Genomic DNA, 18405 nt, shown 5'->3' with positions numbered 1-18405 from the left:
TGAGCACAGGACTTATGTGCTCATACTTCCTGGTTCTAGTCAGCACCCGAGCAGCAGTGTTCTGGATGTACTGCATTTGTCTTAAGACTCGTTTGTAGAGGCCAGTGAGCAGGACATTACAGTAGTCTAACCTACTGGAGACAAATGCATGGACAAGTCTCTCCAAGTTTGGTTTTGACAGTATACATTAGACTGTATTTTTTAGGTGGGAAAAAGCTGCAGATTATTGATTTGTTGTGGCTGTTAAAGTTCAAGTCTGAGTCCATTATTATCCCTAGATTTCTGGCCTGATTTGAAGGTTTTAGAGAGAGACTGGAGGTGACTGCTGACACTTTCTCTGTTTCTGTGGCCAAAGATGATGACTTCAGTCTGGTCTGAGTGAAGCTAGAGAAAGTTGTTTTGCATCTACACATATTCACCTGCTGCACTGAGACATAGATCTGAGTGTCATCTGCAGAGTTGTGGTAGGACACATTATTGCTGCGTATTGACTGGCCTAACAGCATTGATTAGCAGTAATATAGAAATATGGGCTATTGTTCGTTGAATTCAATTTTATTTTTGAAGAAAAAGTAAATAATACAAACTCATGCTCATATCCAAAGTAAGATAAAAATAATAAAAACAAGATAATAAAAGATTTAAAAATATCTTGCATACAATAAACAAAAGTAAATAATTGTTCTTGTACATCCATCACACAACACTTCTTATTCAATAGAATTTATTTTCTTGTAATATATATATATATTTATATTTGATGATACAGTAAGATTTGAATTATTCAAGCTGTCTTTTTCTACAATAGATATAACTTCTTCATTTGATTGATTATTTGGTCTGAAAAAGCAAACCAATATAAAACTGCCCCCGTGTTTTCACCATCAGCACATTAGTTTAATGTATACAACACAAACAAAACAATTCAGGTCACAAACTATCACAGATCGGTAGCAGGCGCAGCTCCACATTAAAGGTACACTATGTGACTTTTCTAGTGGAGGCGCCACCATTTCCATGGAGATGTAATGACTTTGCCTGAAATGTTTCACAGTATGATGGCAGTTGGTGCAGGTGGGATTGCATTTTAAACCATTTTAATTTTCATATTTGCATTTCTGTGTTTTTAGCCCTGCATGCTTTGACTTTTTATGCATGAGCTAAAGCTCCTCCTCTATCACCAGAATGATCCACATGACCTTTTAGCCTTTTAGCCCATCCCTGCTGGTAGGTAATTGGTGCGCCTGTCCTTGGCGCAAGATTTGAACATTAAATGAAGAAGGAACCAGCACAAGGGCAGGACTGATCGGAGGAGAGACACGGGGAGTGTGTGGGCCTAGACTGGTACAAGGCACAAGTCCCGAGAACGCAGCAGAGCGGAGAGCTCTGCTGGGCAATAAGTGACAATGCAAAATAAGCAGTGTTTTGTATTTAACTTGCTTCGTACCTCGTCGCTGGCTTCTGCTTTGTGTTCTAGGTAGCCCCAAAGATTCAGCTGTCAACTCTGCACCTTTCCACAGCACCAGTTTTAGATATTTTTATCTTATTCTATTTCAGTTTAGTTTGGCTTTATTCAGTTTTAGTACAGCTTTCATTTCCTACGTGCTTATTTTACAGTTTGATGTTATTATTTCTGTTGTTAAAATTATCATTTTCAGTTAAAATTATAATTTTACCTATGTTTTTGGGTTTCATTGTCTCTACCATTTTAGCTCCCACTTCTATTTTATTTTATCCATAATTTATTTTAGTTTGGTCAGTTCACTCTTACGATAACCCCATTTTAACCTGTGAAAAGACGTGAAACCTGTTTTAACCATCAGGCCAAGTTACAGGTCAGATCGGTGGAGAGGCATTCTTTGAGCAACTAAACAAGATATAATTGAATTGTATTGACATTTGATATCTAATGTCATACTGTGGAACATTTCAGGCAACATCTCCATGGAGACAAGCAGGTGCCCCCCCGCCAGGAAAGTTACACAGTGAACCTTTAATCACCAACCTCCAGAGAGGCAGCAGGAATGTACCATTAAGAAATAAATACTTCACTTTTGTTGAAACAGAAAAATAAAGCTAAACAAAAACACCAGCAAAAGTTTCAAATCACTCAGTACCTTCTACAAGTATACTGTCATAAGGTAAGTCGTTTGAGGTTTTGGTAAACAGATTGCATCTTGGTAAACACTCGCGGACATCTGCAGGCTGTGGTCAAGATGCCACTATTTGAAGGAGGGCAGATTTGGCACTTTTATACTGATGTCACCTATGTTGATGTTTCGGGGCATTTCTGGGAGGTTCATGTTCTTTACAGCAGATACAGCACGAGCGGGAGCCCCTGCGATACCGGCCTAAACACAGAGAGGGGAAAAAAGGTTATGAGTTTTAAAATAAATGTTTATGTACAAGACAAAAACAGTGAACGAGACGTAACGGCACAGCAGGGATGTCAAGACATCAACTTTTAGTGTTACAATCATTTTAAGTAGCATAACTAACACGGTCAAGTCCTTAATGTTCTTTCCTTCGCTTTTGTATTCAAATCAGTGAACAGCTTTGTGAATGAAAATGTCAATTTAATGTGACATAACCAGCCAGGTAAAAAGTGCAGCAACACTTTATTATGACTACACTTTTCATAGCGTTAATAAAACCTCAACAATTACATAATTCATAATGAACAAATACTTTATTAAGAATTACGGATCCAGCTTTTCCAGTCCCAATACTTCCATACTTTCGATACAATTGCTTTAATTAGAGATCAACTAATGTTTTTGTTTTTCATGGCCGATGCCAATACCAATTGTTTAGAACACATATCAACCGACGGCCAATAAGCTCTGCCAATATTTTGAGCCGATATGTGGGGTCGATTTTGATTATTTTCCAAACACATAAAAGAGCTGTGGAGTCATGTTTTGTGCACATCTCTTTTGTATTAAAGTGCTAATATGAAGCCTTGTGTGTATTTTTAGGCAGCAGATCAATCAACACAAAATATCGTCCTGTGCTGGAGATTTAAGGCTGAAACAAAAAAAAAAAGAATAAAAGAAAAAGTCCAAACAGAGGCCTCATAGTCTAGTTTTAATTATGTGCCGATACCCGATACCAAACGATACTAGTGCAGAGACTGAAAATAGCTTTTCCTTTAAACAAAAATAAAATAAGACAGAAATGATCCAAATGTGTTATGTAGCTGTTATTTATCTCTAAAGAAACTACAGAGCAACTTTGTTTAAATAAAAGTTCGAACATTATGAGACTTTCTGTACTAGTAAATTGTCTTATTACAACAATTTATAATCGGCTAAACCTGTATCCGGAAGCCGATATCTGATCCAGCTAATTCTTCAGTATCGGTGCAAATATCAGTATCATTTCAGAGCAATCATGTTGAGAATGATTCAGGTTTCATAACTATTTAATACTCTAACCCGAACTCCTAACTCTTAGTAAGGGGTTTGCAAACCTAAATCCATAACTATTAATAAACTATTTGTTCATTATAAATCTTTAAGCCTCTACACTAAAATAGCCTTAATAAATCATGGAAAGACTCAAAGTGGAAGCAAAGGAGCTTTACATCAACTTTAGATTGAATTGAAAAGATTAATTTTTGCTCCTAAAAAATAGTAACAATATATATTTTTAATTTTTATAATGATTCCATTGCAACCGGAGTAATTATGATCATGAGTTAACCAGATGATCTTGACATCCCTTCAGCACAGCGCTAAAACAGAACAGACAAAATGCAAATGCACTGACAGCTACCAAAATACAAACAACATATGCAACAAATGTACATCCAGATGCCTTCAGAGCCTCATATGCACATGCACAATTATGTTTATTATGACTCACATCACAACCAGAGCCAATTATGAATCAAATATGAGAATGTATTCAACTTGACCACTCAATTTTAGTATTTGGTATTTGTTTACATTTATCAAAAGTATAGGCAGCAATGCTTAAAGAGTGGACCCACCGGACAGTTGAGGGCCAAGGGTTAAACAAAATAAAAAGCAGGGAGATAATTGGGTAAAGCAGAAAATGGGTTTGGAATACAGTACATGAAGACATACAAATCTGTCTGGGGAGATTCTGAATGACTGAAATTATAGAACATTTAGCTCTTATACTGTACCTGATTGGGAACACAGGTATGAAAACGGCAAGACGGGGGCTACGGATAAAGATGACGAACACAAACTAACCTAAAATGACTATATAAAACACAAAACTAGAGATGACATCGATACTAAACATACTAATTCTAATGCTAATGTTGTTGCTGCTGACGGTATGAGGGGGTTTAAGTCTGTCACTAGGGCTGCAACAAACTATTATTTTAGCAGTTGAATAGTCAGTGATTTTATTTTTCAGTCAGTCGCGGAGTACAACTGTAATGTTTTTTTTTTAGAAGTGTATGTGAGATAAAGGGGAAATCATTATTGGAGAAAAAATAAATAAAAATCACATTTGTCAGTGGTGGAAGAAGTACTCCACTTGTCACATAAATAAAAGTAGAGATACCGGAGCAAAAATATTCAAGTAAAAGTGAAAGTGTGATATGAAAAAAAAAAATCTACTTAAGTAAAAGTACTAAAGTAACCATTTTTAAATTAAAGTATTAAAGTATTTCTTGTAGATTTTGAGATCTAATAATAAATAAATAAAGCTTCAAATGTACTGACTTTGATAAAGATTTTGTACAATAGAATTAATCATTTTTATTTATATATTTTTGTTTTCTCAAATTATGAACGTGTTAAAAATAAATCCTCAGACTTTTTAGCAGGTCTCAAACAATAACAAAAAATACTTTTACTTTTCAGTCCTATTCAAAAATGTAGTGGAGCAGAAAGTAACAGATACCTGCTCTAAAATGTAGTGAAGTAAAAATAAAAAGTGTCCACTTTAAAATGCACTTAAGTAAAAGCACTTAAGTAAAGTTCAATTATCTAAAAATTCTACTTAAGTTTACTTTTACTTCGTAACCTTCCACCACTGCAAATTGTGTATTCTGAGTGTGTAGACATTTTGAATTAATAATCCTGCCATTTTTGTTTTGTTTTTTGTTAAGTAAAGTCTGTTGCTATGTGCTTTAGAGTCTGTAGTTAATCCAATTAACTATCAAAATGTGATTATGATCATCTTATTAGTCATCTACTTAGGGTTATTCCACATACTCGTTGCAGCCCTACCCGTCACTACACTGTTTTGAACTAAAAAACAAGGGGAGCTTACAAATGACTCTTTTTAGTTGTCTTTATAAATGTATAATCTAAATATTATTGTGGTTAGAGATCTCCCCAAGGAATCTTCAGTGAACAAACCCAAAAATTACTACACTATCCAGAAGCAGTTTGTTTTTGCCGAGTAGAAAGTGTTAAACCAACTTGGTCCATATCTGACTGGACACTGGGTTAGCGTCTAGGTTAAGAATGTAGACGCTCGTGATAAGCTGAATGGACTACTTGTTCATAAGTCGTTTCTCTCTAGCCCTCGTTAAGGCAAGCTTTTGGTAAGTACACGCCAAAATACTGGGGAATGTACCACAATATTCAAAATGTAGGTGAACGAAAACTCACCGTACAACCAAATTTGAATATTTCCCATTCAAAGATATTGATCATTTTTGGGTTTGTTGTGACAAATTCCAGCTACATGTGTTTTGTTAGTGCTATCAGTTAATTAAATGGAGGGCCACGAGGAGAGACTGCGGGAAATAGACTTAAGTTCGGGTTACAGTACTTGTTGTAAATTTAGCAGTACCTGTGTCTACCTGTCCTGTCTGGTGGACTGAAAGATAAACGTCTGTAAAGAGAAAGAAGAATGAAAAGAACTAGACAGAGTCAGAAAAAGAGGAGTGAGGAATGTTAAAGCAGATTAAAGTAATTACAGTTCATCTCCACAAAAATGACCTATCATAGACCGCATTTAGGGGTAGAAACAATAGCAGCTGTGCAGGTGATGCAAAGGATACAAATGTTTAAACCAATACGTTTTCAGATTTCAAATGATCTCTCTTTTCTGCAGTTCACTAAACACACGCGGTCTAAGATACGTCTATAAGGGAAAAGTCAAAGCAGCCCTGATCTGAGTACAACAATCACAGGTTACTACGACTACAGCCACAAATCACCTTCAATAAAAAACTACTTTAGCAGCTAACGGCTAAAAGAGAAGGAAGCACAGTGCTGTTTCTATGAGTCAACATTGGTCCTGATCAGCTCCAGGGAAGACTGATTCACATAGAGGAAATTCATCATCGTGATTTCATGAAATTGTCTCTGGCTGTCTGTCAAAATGGTTTACGTTTGCTATAAATAAAGATCTGTTTGCGGAAGCTGCGTGGGAAGCCAAGCGGTGTCCTTGCAAAGAGAGGTATCTAGGCAAGGACACAAGAGGTGTTAGGAGCACATTAAGAAGACATTAGCAACACTTAGAGCAGGTAAAACTATTGATAATCAATTGATAACCCTACAGTATTGTGATTAAACACTTGACAACTGTCTGCTATGTTGAGTTGAGTGATTCTTGAAATGTGTCTTGACAATGGAACGGTTCAGTCTCTGTGTAATGACAAATGATGACGTCGTATTTTAGAGTTTTGTGTTGGGAGCGGTGCAGCAGAAGTTTGAGGAGCACAAACACTGTTCATTGGAAGCATCCACAGAGTCACTGGAGGAGCATGCAGGGTGCAGCATACACACATGCCTGCATACGGTGTACAAAACCCCGAGAACAGAGTGAATGTGCAGCTGTGCGGTGGCCAGGAGGGCGCGCACTCACCTCAGACTTCTCCATCTTGTTCTGAGCATCCACCTGTGTGATGATCTCGTTCATGTTCGTCTCTAGAACCATCCCCCCCATCACCATCTCGGCTAGAATGTTGTGCACCTGCCAAAGGAGGCATCAGGTTAGGAAAGAATAAAAACATATATTCAGATATTCTTCTTACACTGATCATAAATGCATCACTTATTTCCATCAGGCAAAATCATAAACTGTATAAAGAAGTGATGTCACCCATAGCGTTTGGCTCCAGTCAAATAGAGCTCATCGAGGCAAGCACAGCGAATTTGGAGCCAAGTTTCATACTTTTATTTTATAATCACTTCCTGTTTGTATATAAAAAACTGACATAGCTAACCAGCTAGCCAGTCCATGGGCAAAATACAAAAACTGTTTAAAGGGACGCTATGCAACTTCTTTGCAGGAGCGTCCAGTACCTATTTTTCTCAGTGGAGATGTTCTTACTTTGTCTGAATGTACCATAGTATGGCATTAAACCTATCTAGCATACTGCGGCATTTGTTTAATTATAGGTGTTTTTTAAATTATTAGAAAAAATGTGCATTCTTTCTGCCTCTCCACAGATCTCATAGTAACTTGATCTAGTGCTGTCACACATTTGTCTCCATGGAGACAGACAAGTTTGATGCCATAGTGTGGAACATTCTAGGCAAAGCAGAACATATCCTGGAAGAGAAGCAGATGGCAGACCCTCTAGCATAACTGTTAAAAGCGTACCTTTAAAAATAACAATGCATTCGATTTCTAAAGAGCTTTTCTGGACACTGGAAGACACTTGACATTGCATTATTCATCCACTCTACGCTCGGTGATGGGAAGTTCACTTGTCTAGTCGCAGTTGCCTTGGGGTAGACTAACAGAAGTGAGGTGGTCAAACTGCACCATCAGCCGTTCTGACTCTTTGCCCAGTGACACAAAGGTTAATGATAAATGGAGTTTTATATAGCGCTTTTCCACCTTGAACTCAAAGCGCTTTACATCAAGGAACCACTCACCCATTCACACACCAGACACTGGGGCGAGGTGGGTTAAGTGTCTTGCCCAAGGACAAACCCCCTACCAACTGCGCTACTGTCACCCCCCCACTGGTAATGACAGAACTACCAAACTGTCTAACCACCCTCATTCTTAAAATCAGTGTAATGCATATCTAAAACGCAAACATCTTATACTGCGAATTGTTTACATAATATCAAGCTTGCAAACAAGGTGAGGCTAATCTTTGTGTGTCAGTGATAAAAATGTGACTTGACAGAGAGGAAAAACAAAAGATATCTTATGCAAAGTTACCTTATCTACGTGGAAGATTAAGTCAAGCTCACAAACATTCTCAAAGCACTTGTCCAAAGTCTCCACAAAGACCTAAGGAAAATAAAAACAATTCAAAGGCAAAATCAACTGGTTTGTATTGCATCATTAAAGAAGAAACGCTTTTGTCTATGTATTATACTATATATGTTTTAATCTATTTTAAATCACAATATTGTTCAGAAAAGGGAATAATATGGGCCCTTTAAATTGTTTCAGACGTATGTTATAATGTTGTTTCCTCATCACAAACATACCTGGAGTTGTGTTTTATTTCATTCACACATGTTTAACACACAAATTCTGCAACATACTCACTCTCAAATGATTCTAGTGAAGGTGGAGCACTTCCTGTATTACCACATGACATCACAAGGTGGAACAGAGTGTTATCAGTTTGAGAGAAGCCTAAATATGCAGGGTTTGTGCGTTAAACATGTGTAAAGGAAACAAAACAAGTCCGGGGTGAGGGAAGTCTGGGAGTCCCTGCTTAGACTGCTGCCCCCGCGACCCGGCCCCGGATAAGCGGAAGAAAATGGATGGATGGATGGAACAAAACACCACTCTCGGCATTTTTGTGATGAGGAAACAACAATAATAATCCTTAAAAGACGAGTGTAAGTTCTTAAAAGCCTATTTTTGCATTACATGTCCAACCATCCATCTTCTGCCTCCTTTAACATTTTTAATTACTTAAATTACCTGGATTAAGTCTAAGATTCCTAGTTCACTCTCTGATGAGTCCACACAGAAGACAAAGTAGAGAGTGGCATAGTGTCTGTAGATGAGTTTGTAGTCTGATCCTCCAATCAACCTAAAATACAACCAAAAACATGGCAACACAATCAAATAGTTATAAAAAAACACTTCATTACATATTGTAACATCCCAATAGACTGTGTAAAGAAGTGGACGGAGTGAGTGTGACGTCGAGTGAGCCGAGATCCATATTTGGAATTCCGACCATGCGTATCATAGCAACCAAAGAGCCAATCAGGAGCAAGGCTATTGAAGGTAAGCGGGTGCTGTCAATCAAATCTATCTTGATTCACGGATAAAATTGCGAAATAAAAACACCAGAATCATGTAGAGAGTAGAGGCAACAATTTTTCAATGTAAAGTGAATTGGAGCCACAGATTTGGAGCGCGGCGGCTAGCGGTTTGGCTATGTCCATTTATATATACAGTCTATTGACATCGCCTAAATCTACCCTCCTCACATTGGACTTATCAACTTATAGACTTGCTTAAAGGTTAAATTCATGAGGTGTTTTGGGTGTGTCCCTTTAGATGGCCTGACTTCACACGCTACGTAAATGTTATATCACATGTTGTGGTACAGATTACGAGATAAAGATAGGAAATGATAACAGATAAGATAACGCACTCAAAGCATCAGACTCTGTAAAACAATACTACTAATATTGTTTTACAGAGTCTGATATAAATGGTTCAAGATAACACATAATATACCCGGGAAATTAATCAAACTTTTATCATGATTACAGTTACTTCACCAACCAATTATAAAGATGCTGTAAATGTATAAACAAAGTACTGTTGTTATGAATGGCACTGTTCAGTCTCACTCCGGCCTACTCGTCTAATCTGCTGGGGTTTGATTAATCACAAAACATTACACATCTGCAGGTTAACTTTGTCAGTACATACACAGTGGTGGAATGTAATGAAGTAAAAGTAGTACATATACCTTAAAATGTACTTAAGTTAATGTTTAAGTCGATATCTTTTACTTTTATCTTACAACATTTGAGAGCAGGTATCTGTACTTTCTTCTCCACTACATATTTTACCACGACTGAAAACCTGCCGAGACCCGCTGAAAAGGCCGAGGGGTTTGAGCAAACAAAAATATACAAATAAAAACTCAAATCTTTATCAAAATCACTACATCTGAACCTTTATAAGACCTCAAATATGTGCAAAATACTTTAGCTTTTTACTCTTTAAGCACATTTTTAAATAGATACTTTAATACTTATCCTCAAGTACAAGTCACATGAAAAAATTTACTTGAGTATTTTTTTGTTCCGGTGTTTTACTTTTAATTAAGTAACAAAATTGAGTATTTCTTCTACCACTAAACAAATAAAAGTTTCAGTTTCAATTATGACCCCAGTAATCTTGATTATGACATTTCCCTGTATTAGGCAGCTCTAATAAGGGAACGTAGAAACTTAATTGTGATCTAAGCTCTATGTAATTGAATTAGATGTATGGCGGATCGGTTTGCAAAGTAAAGAGATGTGCACTGATGTAAAACAACACCAGCTCCTCGTTCATGAAAGATAGATGAGCTCTGGAGAAACAGTTACAATTACCTGTCACACACTATATGTGTGTGGAACAGGGTGGACACAATGTTAACATTTCAAACTCAATTTCAGTACTAAAGGAATTGACTCAATACACATAGACTCTGGAACAAGGCTGTAGAAAGTAAAGACTCTTCCCAGCTGCAACGCTGATTTAGCAGGGAGCCGGTGCTTAGCAACGCTGTCATCCAAACCTGTTGCTAACGCTAGCAGGTGCATCTGATTTGTCCGTTATTATTCATGTTATGTATGAGTTATGGACACAATAGCAAAATAAAAATATCATGATCATGTATAACGGGTTAATATGAACACTTTCAGATCAAAATGACGAGCCTCACAGCAGCAGTTACAGAGAGAGGGGTGAAGGTTTTTGAATAGAAAGTGAATTGGAGTTAATAGAGCCAGAAGCGCACCCACGCTCACCTTCCATTAGGAACGCGGGGACTAGCACGTTGATAAAACACGCTTTTTTAAGTATTAAAATGTAATTTTTATACACAAAATAATGGTACTTTCTATAGCATGAACCTCAAAATTTACTAAAACTGTTCAAGAAAGCTTACATTTTGTACTGTTAATGTGATTTTTTTTTCAGTATCGATACCTGCTCAAATGAGTATCTAGTTTTCATATTAGTTTTAGTATTGACTAGTATCTTATTTTCGATACTTTGTGGACTCTAGTGTGGACACATTGTTTTACTTACTTTTTGGTTATATTGGAAAAAATGAAAATCACAATTATTTTAAACCTGGATCTACGTACTATGAAAAGTTTACCTTCGGCATACACTCATTCATTAGTAATATTTAAAGACCCGCTATGTAACTTTCCTGCAGATCTTATGGCTTTGAGACCTTTCCGGTATTGCATTAAACGTATTCATCTTTATGGAGATAAGCAGGCAGTTTCACCAGGTCAAGTGGGGATCCAAATAAATAAACAATAAACAAAGAAAAGTATTGAATTTTAAACTTACATTCCACCTTCAAGGAAATTACACACGTTCTCATCTCTTTTCGAGACCAAGTGGAAGGTTTCCCTGATGATCTGCTGTTCTGTGTCTTCTGTCTGTAGGAGAAAAAAATACAAGATTATGACGCCAAACATGATTTACTTTAGTTTATTATACACAGACATTAAAAGGTCTTATATTACGGATTTGATGTTACCCCATCAAAAACAAACCTGGCACAAAGTACAACTCCAGGTCTGTTTGTGATGAGGAAACAACAATATAACATAGATCAGAAAATAGCGTAATATATGGGCCCTTTAAGAGTGGACTGAGTTTCCTCGCAGTATCCTTTGCCGATGAAATACTTAAACCTTATGCAAACTTAAATATTGATATGGGCTTATATACTATTGAGACAAGGTCCTCTTCACACAATCTCTGCTAAGTTCAATTTTCATAAGATTAAAATTAATAACCAAAAGTAAAGCATTGATTTAGAAGCCCTTTTTTCTTTCCCATTGCAGGGGTTCTTAAACTGTAGACCCATTACATGTTTAATTATTGTAATCATAGTCCTATTTTAGACCTGGTTTAGTTCTGGTTCAGGTCTGATATAGCTCTGTGTAAAAGGAGAGGCAATATGTTGAATGAATGATAAGACTGTAAAAGTTGTATTGAAGGTATGCAAAATTTTAATATCTGGTATAGTGTTTCTTATATAAAAAAGCAGATACATTTTTAAATTGTTGGTGAAAACTGGAGTTGAAAGGCAATATGGCGTCTTCATAAGCCATTAAAGATCAAGCTCAAACATGCACAGGGGAAACTACTATACCATGGTTAAAAGCTCTGAGAAGTTGATTTTTCAAAACAGGTCTGCTTTAAAAGAGACATTTCAGCCCATTATGTTTGACTGACAAAATTATTGTATCAGTAGTACTATTGGTAGTACTACAGAAAAAAAGGACACATTTAAAAACATTAATATTTCTCAATCCCTAGTCCTGTCATAGACCTGGTTTAGATTTGGTCCCTGAAAGGCCAAATATTTTCTTAGGTGTTACACGGTGAGCCAAGTTTGAGAACCACTGCGTTACATTTATGAAAACATTGGCCCCAACTGTGATTAAACGTCTGACTATAGGTTATGCTATTCGTCTAGAAACACGAGTATTATACAGCAGTGAATTCAAAATGTAAATGCACTAGTTTAGAGGTCAGTTAGTACAAGGAGAGAAGAGGGTCGTCACGCTGCAGCTGGCTGGGAGGCTGTGAGTCATGTGACCAGAGCCATGGGACAAATGCTACTGTTACCCAAGCAAGTCTCTCTCACATTAAAAAGCTTGAAAAAATACGTTCATGTGTCACTGTAGGGCTGACAGACTGACTGAATTAAAAACATAACTGTAATTTGAATCTTGATTCTCCCTGTGTGTGTGTCAAATGTCTCCCCTCCCTGTGGGTGTGTGTGTGTGTGTGTGTGGGGGGGGGGGGGTCAGATGCCCTCCCTGTGTGTGTGTGTGTCAAATGTCTCCCCTCCCTGTGTGTGTGCGTGGGTGTGTGTGTGTGTGTCAGATGCCCTCCCTGTGTGTCAAATGCCCCCCTCCCTGTGTGTCAAATGCCCCCCTCCCTGTGTGTGTGTGTGTGTGTGTGTGTGTGTGTGTCAGATGCCCTCCCTTGTGTCAAATGCCCTCCGTCCCTATGTGTGTGTGTGGGGGTGTGTGTGTGTGTGTGTCAGATGCCCTCTGTGTGCCAGATGCCCTCCCTTGTGTCAAATGCCCTCTGTCCCTATGTGTGTGTGTGTGTGTGTGTGTGTGTCAGATGCCCTCTGTGTGCCAGATGCCCTCCCTTGTGTCAAATGCCCTCTGTCCCTATGTGTGTGTGTGTGTGTGTGTGTGTGTCAGATGCCCTCTGTGTGTCAGATGCCCTCCCTGTGTGTCAAATGTCCCCCCTCCCTGTGTGTGTGTATCAGATGCCCTCCCTGTATGTCAAATGCCCTCTCTGTGTGTCAGATGCCCTCCTTCTGTCTCCCCGGGGTCTTATTCTGCATAAAAACTGCTAACCCTGTAGTTTAGATACAAACATGTTCTAAAATTGGATTCTAATAATAGTTTGTCAGTTCATATGTCAATCAAAATGTGAACTCTGAACACAAATCTATTCAAAAACATGAATCTGACTGCAACACTGGCCAGAAATTGCGCAGCCCTGGATAAGACAACTGTGAGCTAACTGTCACTAATTCTAGCTATCTACTTTACCCAGACTTATAATTTAGCCAACGTTGTGCGCTCCAGTGTATAAATAGAATGGATGTAATAGCTTCTCTCCGGTGCCATCTGCAGTGTGTCTGAATTATGTGATATAGATTTAAGATGGCACTCCCTCGCCTTCGATTAACTGGATAGATGCAGAAGACAGGCTGTGGAATAATCGTTTTTACTTTGCAACTCATTACACCTACGCTTTATTTTTACTATTTTCTACATTTTGCATACATACAGAAGACATCAAATATATGAAGAAAGATATATGGAATTACGTAGCAAAGAAAAAAGTTAATGGTACCAGACTACAGTTGCTCAAAATTAGTATTCAGAATATGTTTTTCACTTTCCAACACTGACTATAGCCTATTTAACCCTCTAAATGACAAGCATCTTTTGAAAAACAGTGGCCAGTGAGATATATCTGATACAGGCCTATACCAAGACGGTAACTTGACACCCACGCTTTCCCTGCAACAGATGGCTAAGCCCCCCAGAGCAATATTTAATTTAAATGGTTTATTGTCCTCAACTCAAATGTGAAATCCAATCCGATGTACTGGCTTAGGAAACAATATCTTTTCCTATGCGTCCTGTGTGTCCTGCACCTACACAAACCTTAGTTCACATAATAAACTAAATTTAAAGGTCCTACATTAGGCATAATTGACTCTTGTGAGCTTTAAGCCATGTTATAAAGTCATTATCGCATCAAAAATGTAAATTGGAGTTTGTGGAGTTGCGTTTTGTTTCATTCGTACATAGTAAAAGCTGAAGTTAAATCTGTATGGACAAAACGTAGGAGTGAAGACGTTTTGCTATCTGTCTGAAGGAAGGAACGAACTACAATGCCTTACTATGGATCAGAAATGGACAACTGAGGGATTACACAGACTTCATTCATACATGTTTAAGCAACCCTGTATTATTAGTATTATCAGTCTGTCTACATCTCCAAAGCTCAAAATGCTCTGTCCCACCTTGTGATGTCATGAAGTGGCAGTTTAAGTTAAGTTAACAGCTACATTTTATCTTTACTTCAGCAGAGATTGGCAACTCCAGAGCTGAAATCATCCAAATAATACTAGTGAAGATGTATGGAGTTTAAAAACACAGTGGAGCACTTCCTGTCCTGTATTACCGCATGACATCACAAGGTGGAACAGAGCGTCTCCAGTCTGAGAGAAGAACTCATCTTAAATATGCATGTGTGCGATGAAGAAACAACATTATAACATAGATGAGAAAATAGTGTAATATGGGCCCTTTAAATCCGTCATTATGAATCTATTCTGTTAGGGCACAGGAGGAAAAGGGCACTGCTTGCGTCACTAGGCTATTGTCCTTTTAATAAAGCAGAGGACAGACGAGCCCTTGACAAACAAATCCACTTAAGAATATGCCAACGTGGCTTATCCCCCTTAAAGATATTACGTAAGCTTGTCAGTTGCAACCTGTAGTAATTATTTCGAGATTTATTGAGTATTGCACGGGGCCTTGTCTTTTGAGTCAGTCTGCAAATGTGTAATATGCGGCCAATTACGTCGCGCGAGGTAATAGAGGAGGCACGAGACGCTCACGAGGGCGTTATTGAAGTCACGTGACACAAACAGTCAACTCGGAGCAGCAGCAGCGGCGGCGATACACAGCTGGATGCATATATATCGCCATAGCGGGCAAAACCGGTCGCTTTCCCTACTCCAGCGAAAGCAGATAGCCTCGCCTCAGCTTGCACGTGTTTAATAATTCATGTTTTAAAGGGACCGTGGGGTAATTCAGTGATATTTTATAGTTTCTGAAACAATATCTCCGTGCGTATCAGGAGTACGCACACATGCCCATCCTGCTCAAATCTCATATTTCCTCTTTACAGAATAACACGAGGAAAGGTTTTTAATAAGATGATTAGTTTTGCCATTGGCTGCTACAAATACACCACAAAATAAAGCTGAAATAAAAGCGTGATGTCAGTAAAACTTACGTAGTGCTCGTAGAATTTGGAGAGCCGTGGTTTCCCGTGGTTGTTGAAAATGAGAATGGCTTTAATCATGATGGAAGCGGGGCGCAGGGAGACGGGAGCACAAAGAGACCAGCCTGTGAGAGACTGTAGTGTGCCGACCCCCGTGGATCCAGCTCTGACCGGGATTCAGGGCAGATCCAGGCTCAAATCGAGACTAATTCAGATGAACCGCGAGCCGCACACTCTGCTCGCCCATCGTCTCCACACGGAAATGGTCCACGTCAAACGCAGTCATGCCTTCTCCCTCCTCCAGGAGCTACAGCAGCCGCGAGGGCTCAAACAACAGCTGAGACCAATGGACCAGGCTGGTACCTCCCTTTATGTCGAGATGGTGAGGTGATTAAGCTTGGATTAATGGTTCAATAGCCCAGGCCTAGAAACGCAAGGTAAGTTTATTTGTATAGCACAATTTGTACACAAAGTAATTCAAAGTGCTTTATAGAATAAGAAAGACCTTACAATCACAATACAGATAAATCTAAATCATAAATAATCATTATAGCATTAACATTAAAAGAGAAGAGTGCAGAATAAAAATCTTCCAGTCATGTGCACAGCTAAACAGAACAGTTTGAGCCTGAATTTAAACATTGTCAAAGTAGAGGCCTGTCTCACATCTTCAGCAAGACTGTTCCAGGTTTTAGCTGCATAAAAGTGAAACACTGATTCCCCATGTTTAGTCCTGGTTTAGTCCTGGTTTAGTCCTGGTTTAGTCCTGGTTTAGTCCTGGTTTAGTCCTGGTTTAGTCCTGGTTTAGTCCTGGTTTAGTCCTGACTCTGGGCACCAGCAGGAGGCCAGTCAAGTCCTCAGAGTGTGAGATGGTTCATATGGCACAACTTACCATGCACATTTTTTGATTATTTCCTTAGTCTTTTTTTTGTTTTTGTTTTTTTTAAAGCCTCCCAAGGTCCACTAAAATAATTGACCTAGATATTAATACAGTTTTATTTATATCTATAAGAGTATGGACATTAAATTAACAAAACTTAAATACATTACTAATCCACAGTTTCCATAGATTTGGGCTGTGCAGATCCTTCTGTTCAGTGTCTGTCTGTGGTTTTCTGTAACACTAAACACTTATCAAGTGTCTTGCAGTGCGGCGGTTGTATTTCAGCCCTGAGCTGGGCACATATAAGACCCATTACTTATAACCAGCATGGAAGAAGTATTCAATTCAGTTGCTCAAGTAAAAGTGCAGATACTGGAGTGAAAAAATACCCAAGTAAAAATATCACATGAAAAAATCTACTTAAGTAAAAGCATTAAAGTACCAGTTTAAAAATGTAATTAAAGAGTAAAAAGTAAAAAGTAAAACTGTTTCAGACAGGTTTTGAGGTTTTATAATGATTCAAATGTAGTGATTTTGATAAAGATTTGTGATTAATTTTGTTCAGTAAATTGATCTTTTTTTCCCCCTACCTTTTTATTTGTTTGTTTTTGCTCAAACAAATATAAAAAATAAACTCTCAGCCTTTTTAGCAGGTCTCAGATAATAATAAAAAAATTATTTTGCTTTTCAGTCCTGTTCAAAAAAAGTAGTGCAGTAGAAAGTACAGATACCTGCTCCCAAATGTAGTGAAGTAAAAGTAAAAAGTATCCACTTTGAAATGTACTTAAGTAAAGCACAGATACCTACAGATTTGTACTTAAGTACAGTACTTTACTACTTTTACTTTGTTACATTTCACCACTGCTTATAACTTAAATAATGACAATGATCACTAAAGTTTAAGTTTAGTTTTTTAAGGTGAATTTCATATGACTGTAAACGGCTATAGGCCATATTGCGTTATACTTGCACTCTCGTTACAGCCTGTTACCGTCTGTTATTCCCAACAAATCAGCGGGCTTGAGTTTTTACTTTTTTTTTTTGTTTCTTGCATTTATTAGAAGCATCAAATTTCTGGGTAAAAGAAAAAATCTAATTTTTCAACTGGAAAAAAGTGAAGACATTTCGCTGCTCATTCAAGCCTTCACTCCCACAACTTTCTGTCCAGTGGACAGATTTGAAGTTTTCTTTTATTATGGATCATACTTGGACGGCTGAGGGATTACACAGACATCAGATTGCTGGGTTTCAGATGAGAGGACCAAGGCAAGACAAGGTTATTTGTACTGCACAATTCGTACATAAAGTAATTCAAAGTGCTTTACAAAATAAGAAAGACATTAAAATCACACAAATCAAACATAAATAATCACAAATAATCATCATAAAATTAACATTAAAACAGAAGAGTGCAGAATAAAAACTTTTCAGTCATATACACAGCTAAACACAACTGTTTTGAGCCTGGATTTAAACATTGTCAAAGTAGAGGCCTGCCTCACATCTTCAGGAAGACTGTTCCAGGTTTTAGCTGCATAAAACTGAAACACTGATTATCCATGTTTAGTCCTGACTCTGGCAGGAGGCCGGTCCCTGAAGTCCTCAGAGTGTGAGATGGTTCATATGGCACTAACATTTGGGAGATGTACTTTGGTGCTGGTCCATGGAGAGACTTGTTCACAAACAGAGCTGCTTTAAAGTCTATTCCCTGAGCCACAGGAGCCAGTGCAGAGACCTGAGCACAGGACTTATGTGCTTGTACTTCTTGGTTCTAGTCAGGACCTGAGCAGCAGCGTTCTGGATGTACTGCATCTGTCTTACTGCTCATTTGGAGAGGCCAGTGAACAGGACGT

General features: G+C 38.1%; 1 protein-coding gene across 1 annotated transcript; it reads right to left on the bottom strand.

Moving 5' to 3' along the window:
- Positions 1–541: 541 nt before the first annotated feature.
- On the bottom strand, positions 542–16014 carry ap3s1 (adaptor related protein complex 3 subunit sigma 1). Its single transcript, XM_033973053.2, has 6 exons — positions 15682–16014; positions 11455–11546; positions 8839–8950; positions 8119–8190; positions 6805–6912; positions 542–2351 (listed from the first exon to the last, which is right to left on the bottom strand). Exons 1-6 carry the CDS (start codon positions 15748–15750, stop codon positions 2223–2225), a joined length of 582 nt encoding a protein of 193 aa, XP_033828944.1. The 5' UTR covers positions 15751–16014; the 3' UTR covers positions 542–2222.
- Positions 16015–18405: the final 2391 nt, after the last annotated feature.

The sequence above is a fragment of the Periophthalmus magnuspinnatus genome, chromosome 9, assembly GCF_009829125.3.
Source record: "Periophthalmus magnuspinnatus isolate fPerMag1 chromosome 9, fPerMag1.2.pri, whole genome shotgun sequence".
In the NCBI taxonomy this organism is placed as follows: Eukaryota; Metazoa; Chordata; class Actinopteri; order Gobiiformes; family Gobiidae; genus Periophthalmus; species Periophthalmus magnuspinnatus.
The sequence above is the reverse complement of the archived record's forward strand: the minus strand, read 5'-3'. Positions and strand labels throughout refer to the sequence as shown.

Coding starts and splice junctions, on each gene's coding strand:
- ap3s1 (XM_033973053.2), bottom strand. CDS start 15,750: ATGATTAAAGCCATTCTCATTTTCAACAACCACGGGAAACCACGGCTC. Junction 11,547..15,681: donor CCAAATTCTACGAGCACTAC/GTAAGTTTTACT, acceptor TTTCTCCTACAG/ACAGAAGACACAGAACAGCA. Junction 2,352..6,804: donor ACAAGATGGAGAAGTCTGAG/GTGAGTGCGCGC, acceptor CTCTGTGTTTAG/GCCGGTATCGCAGGGGCTCC.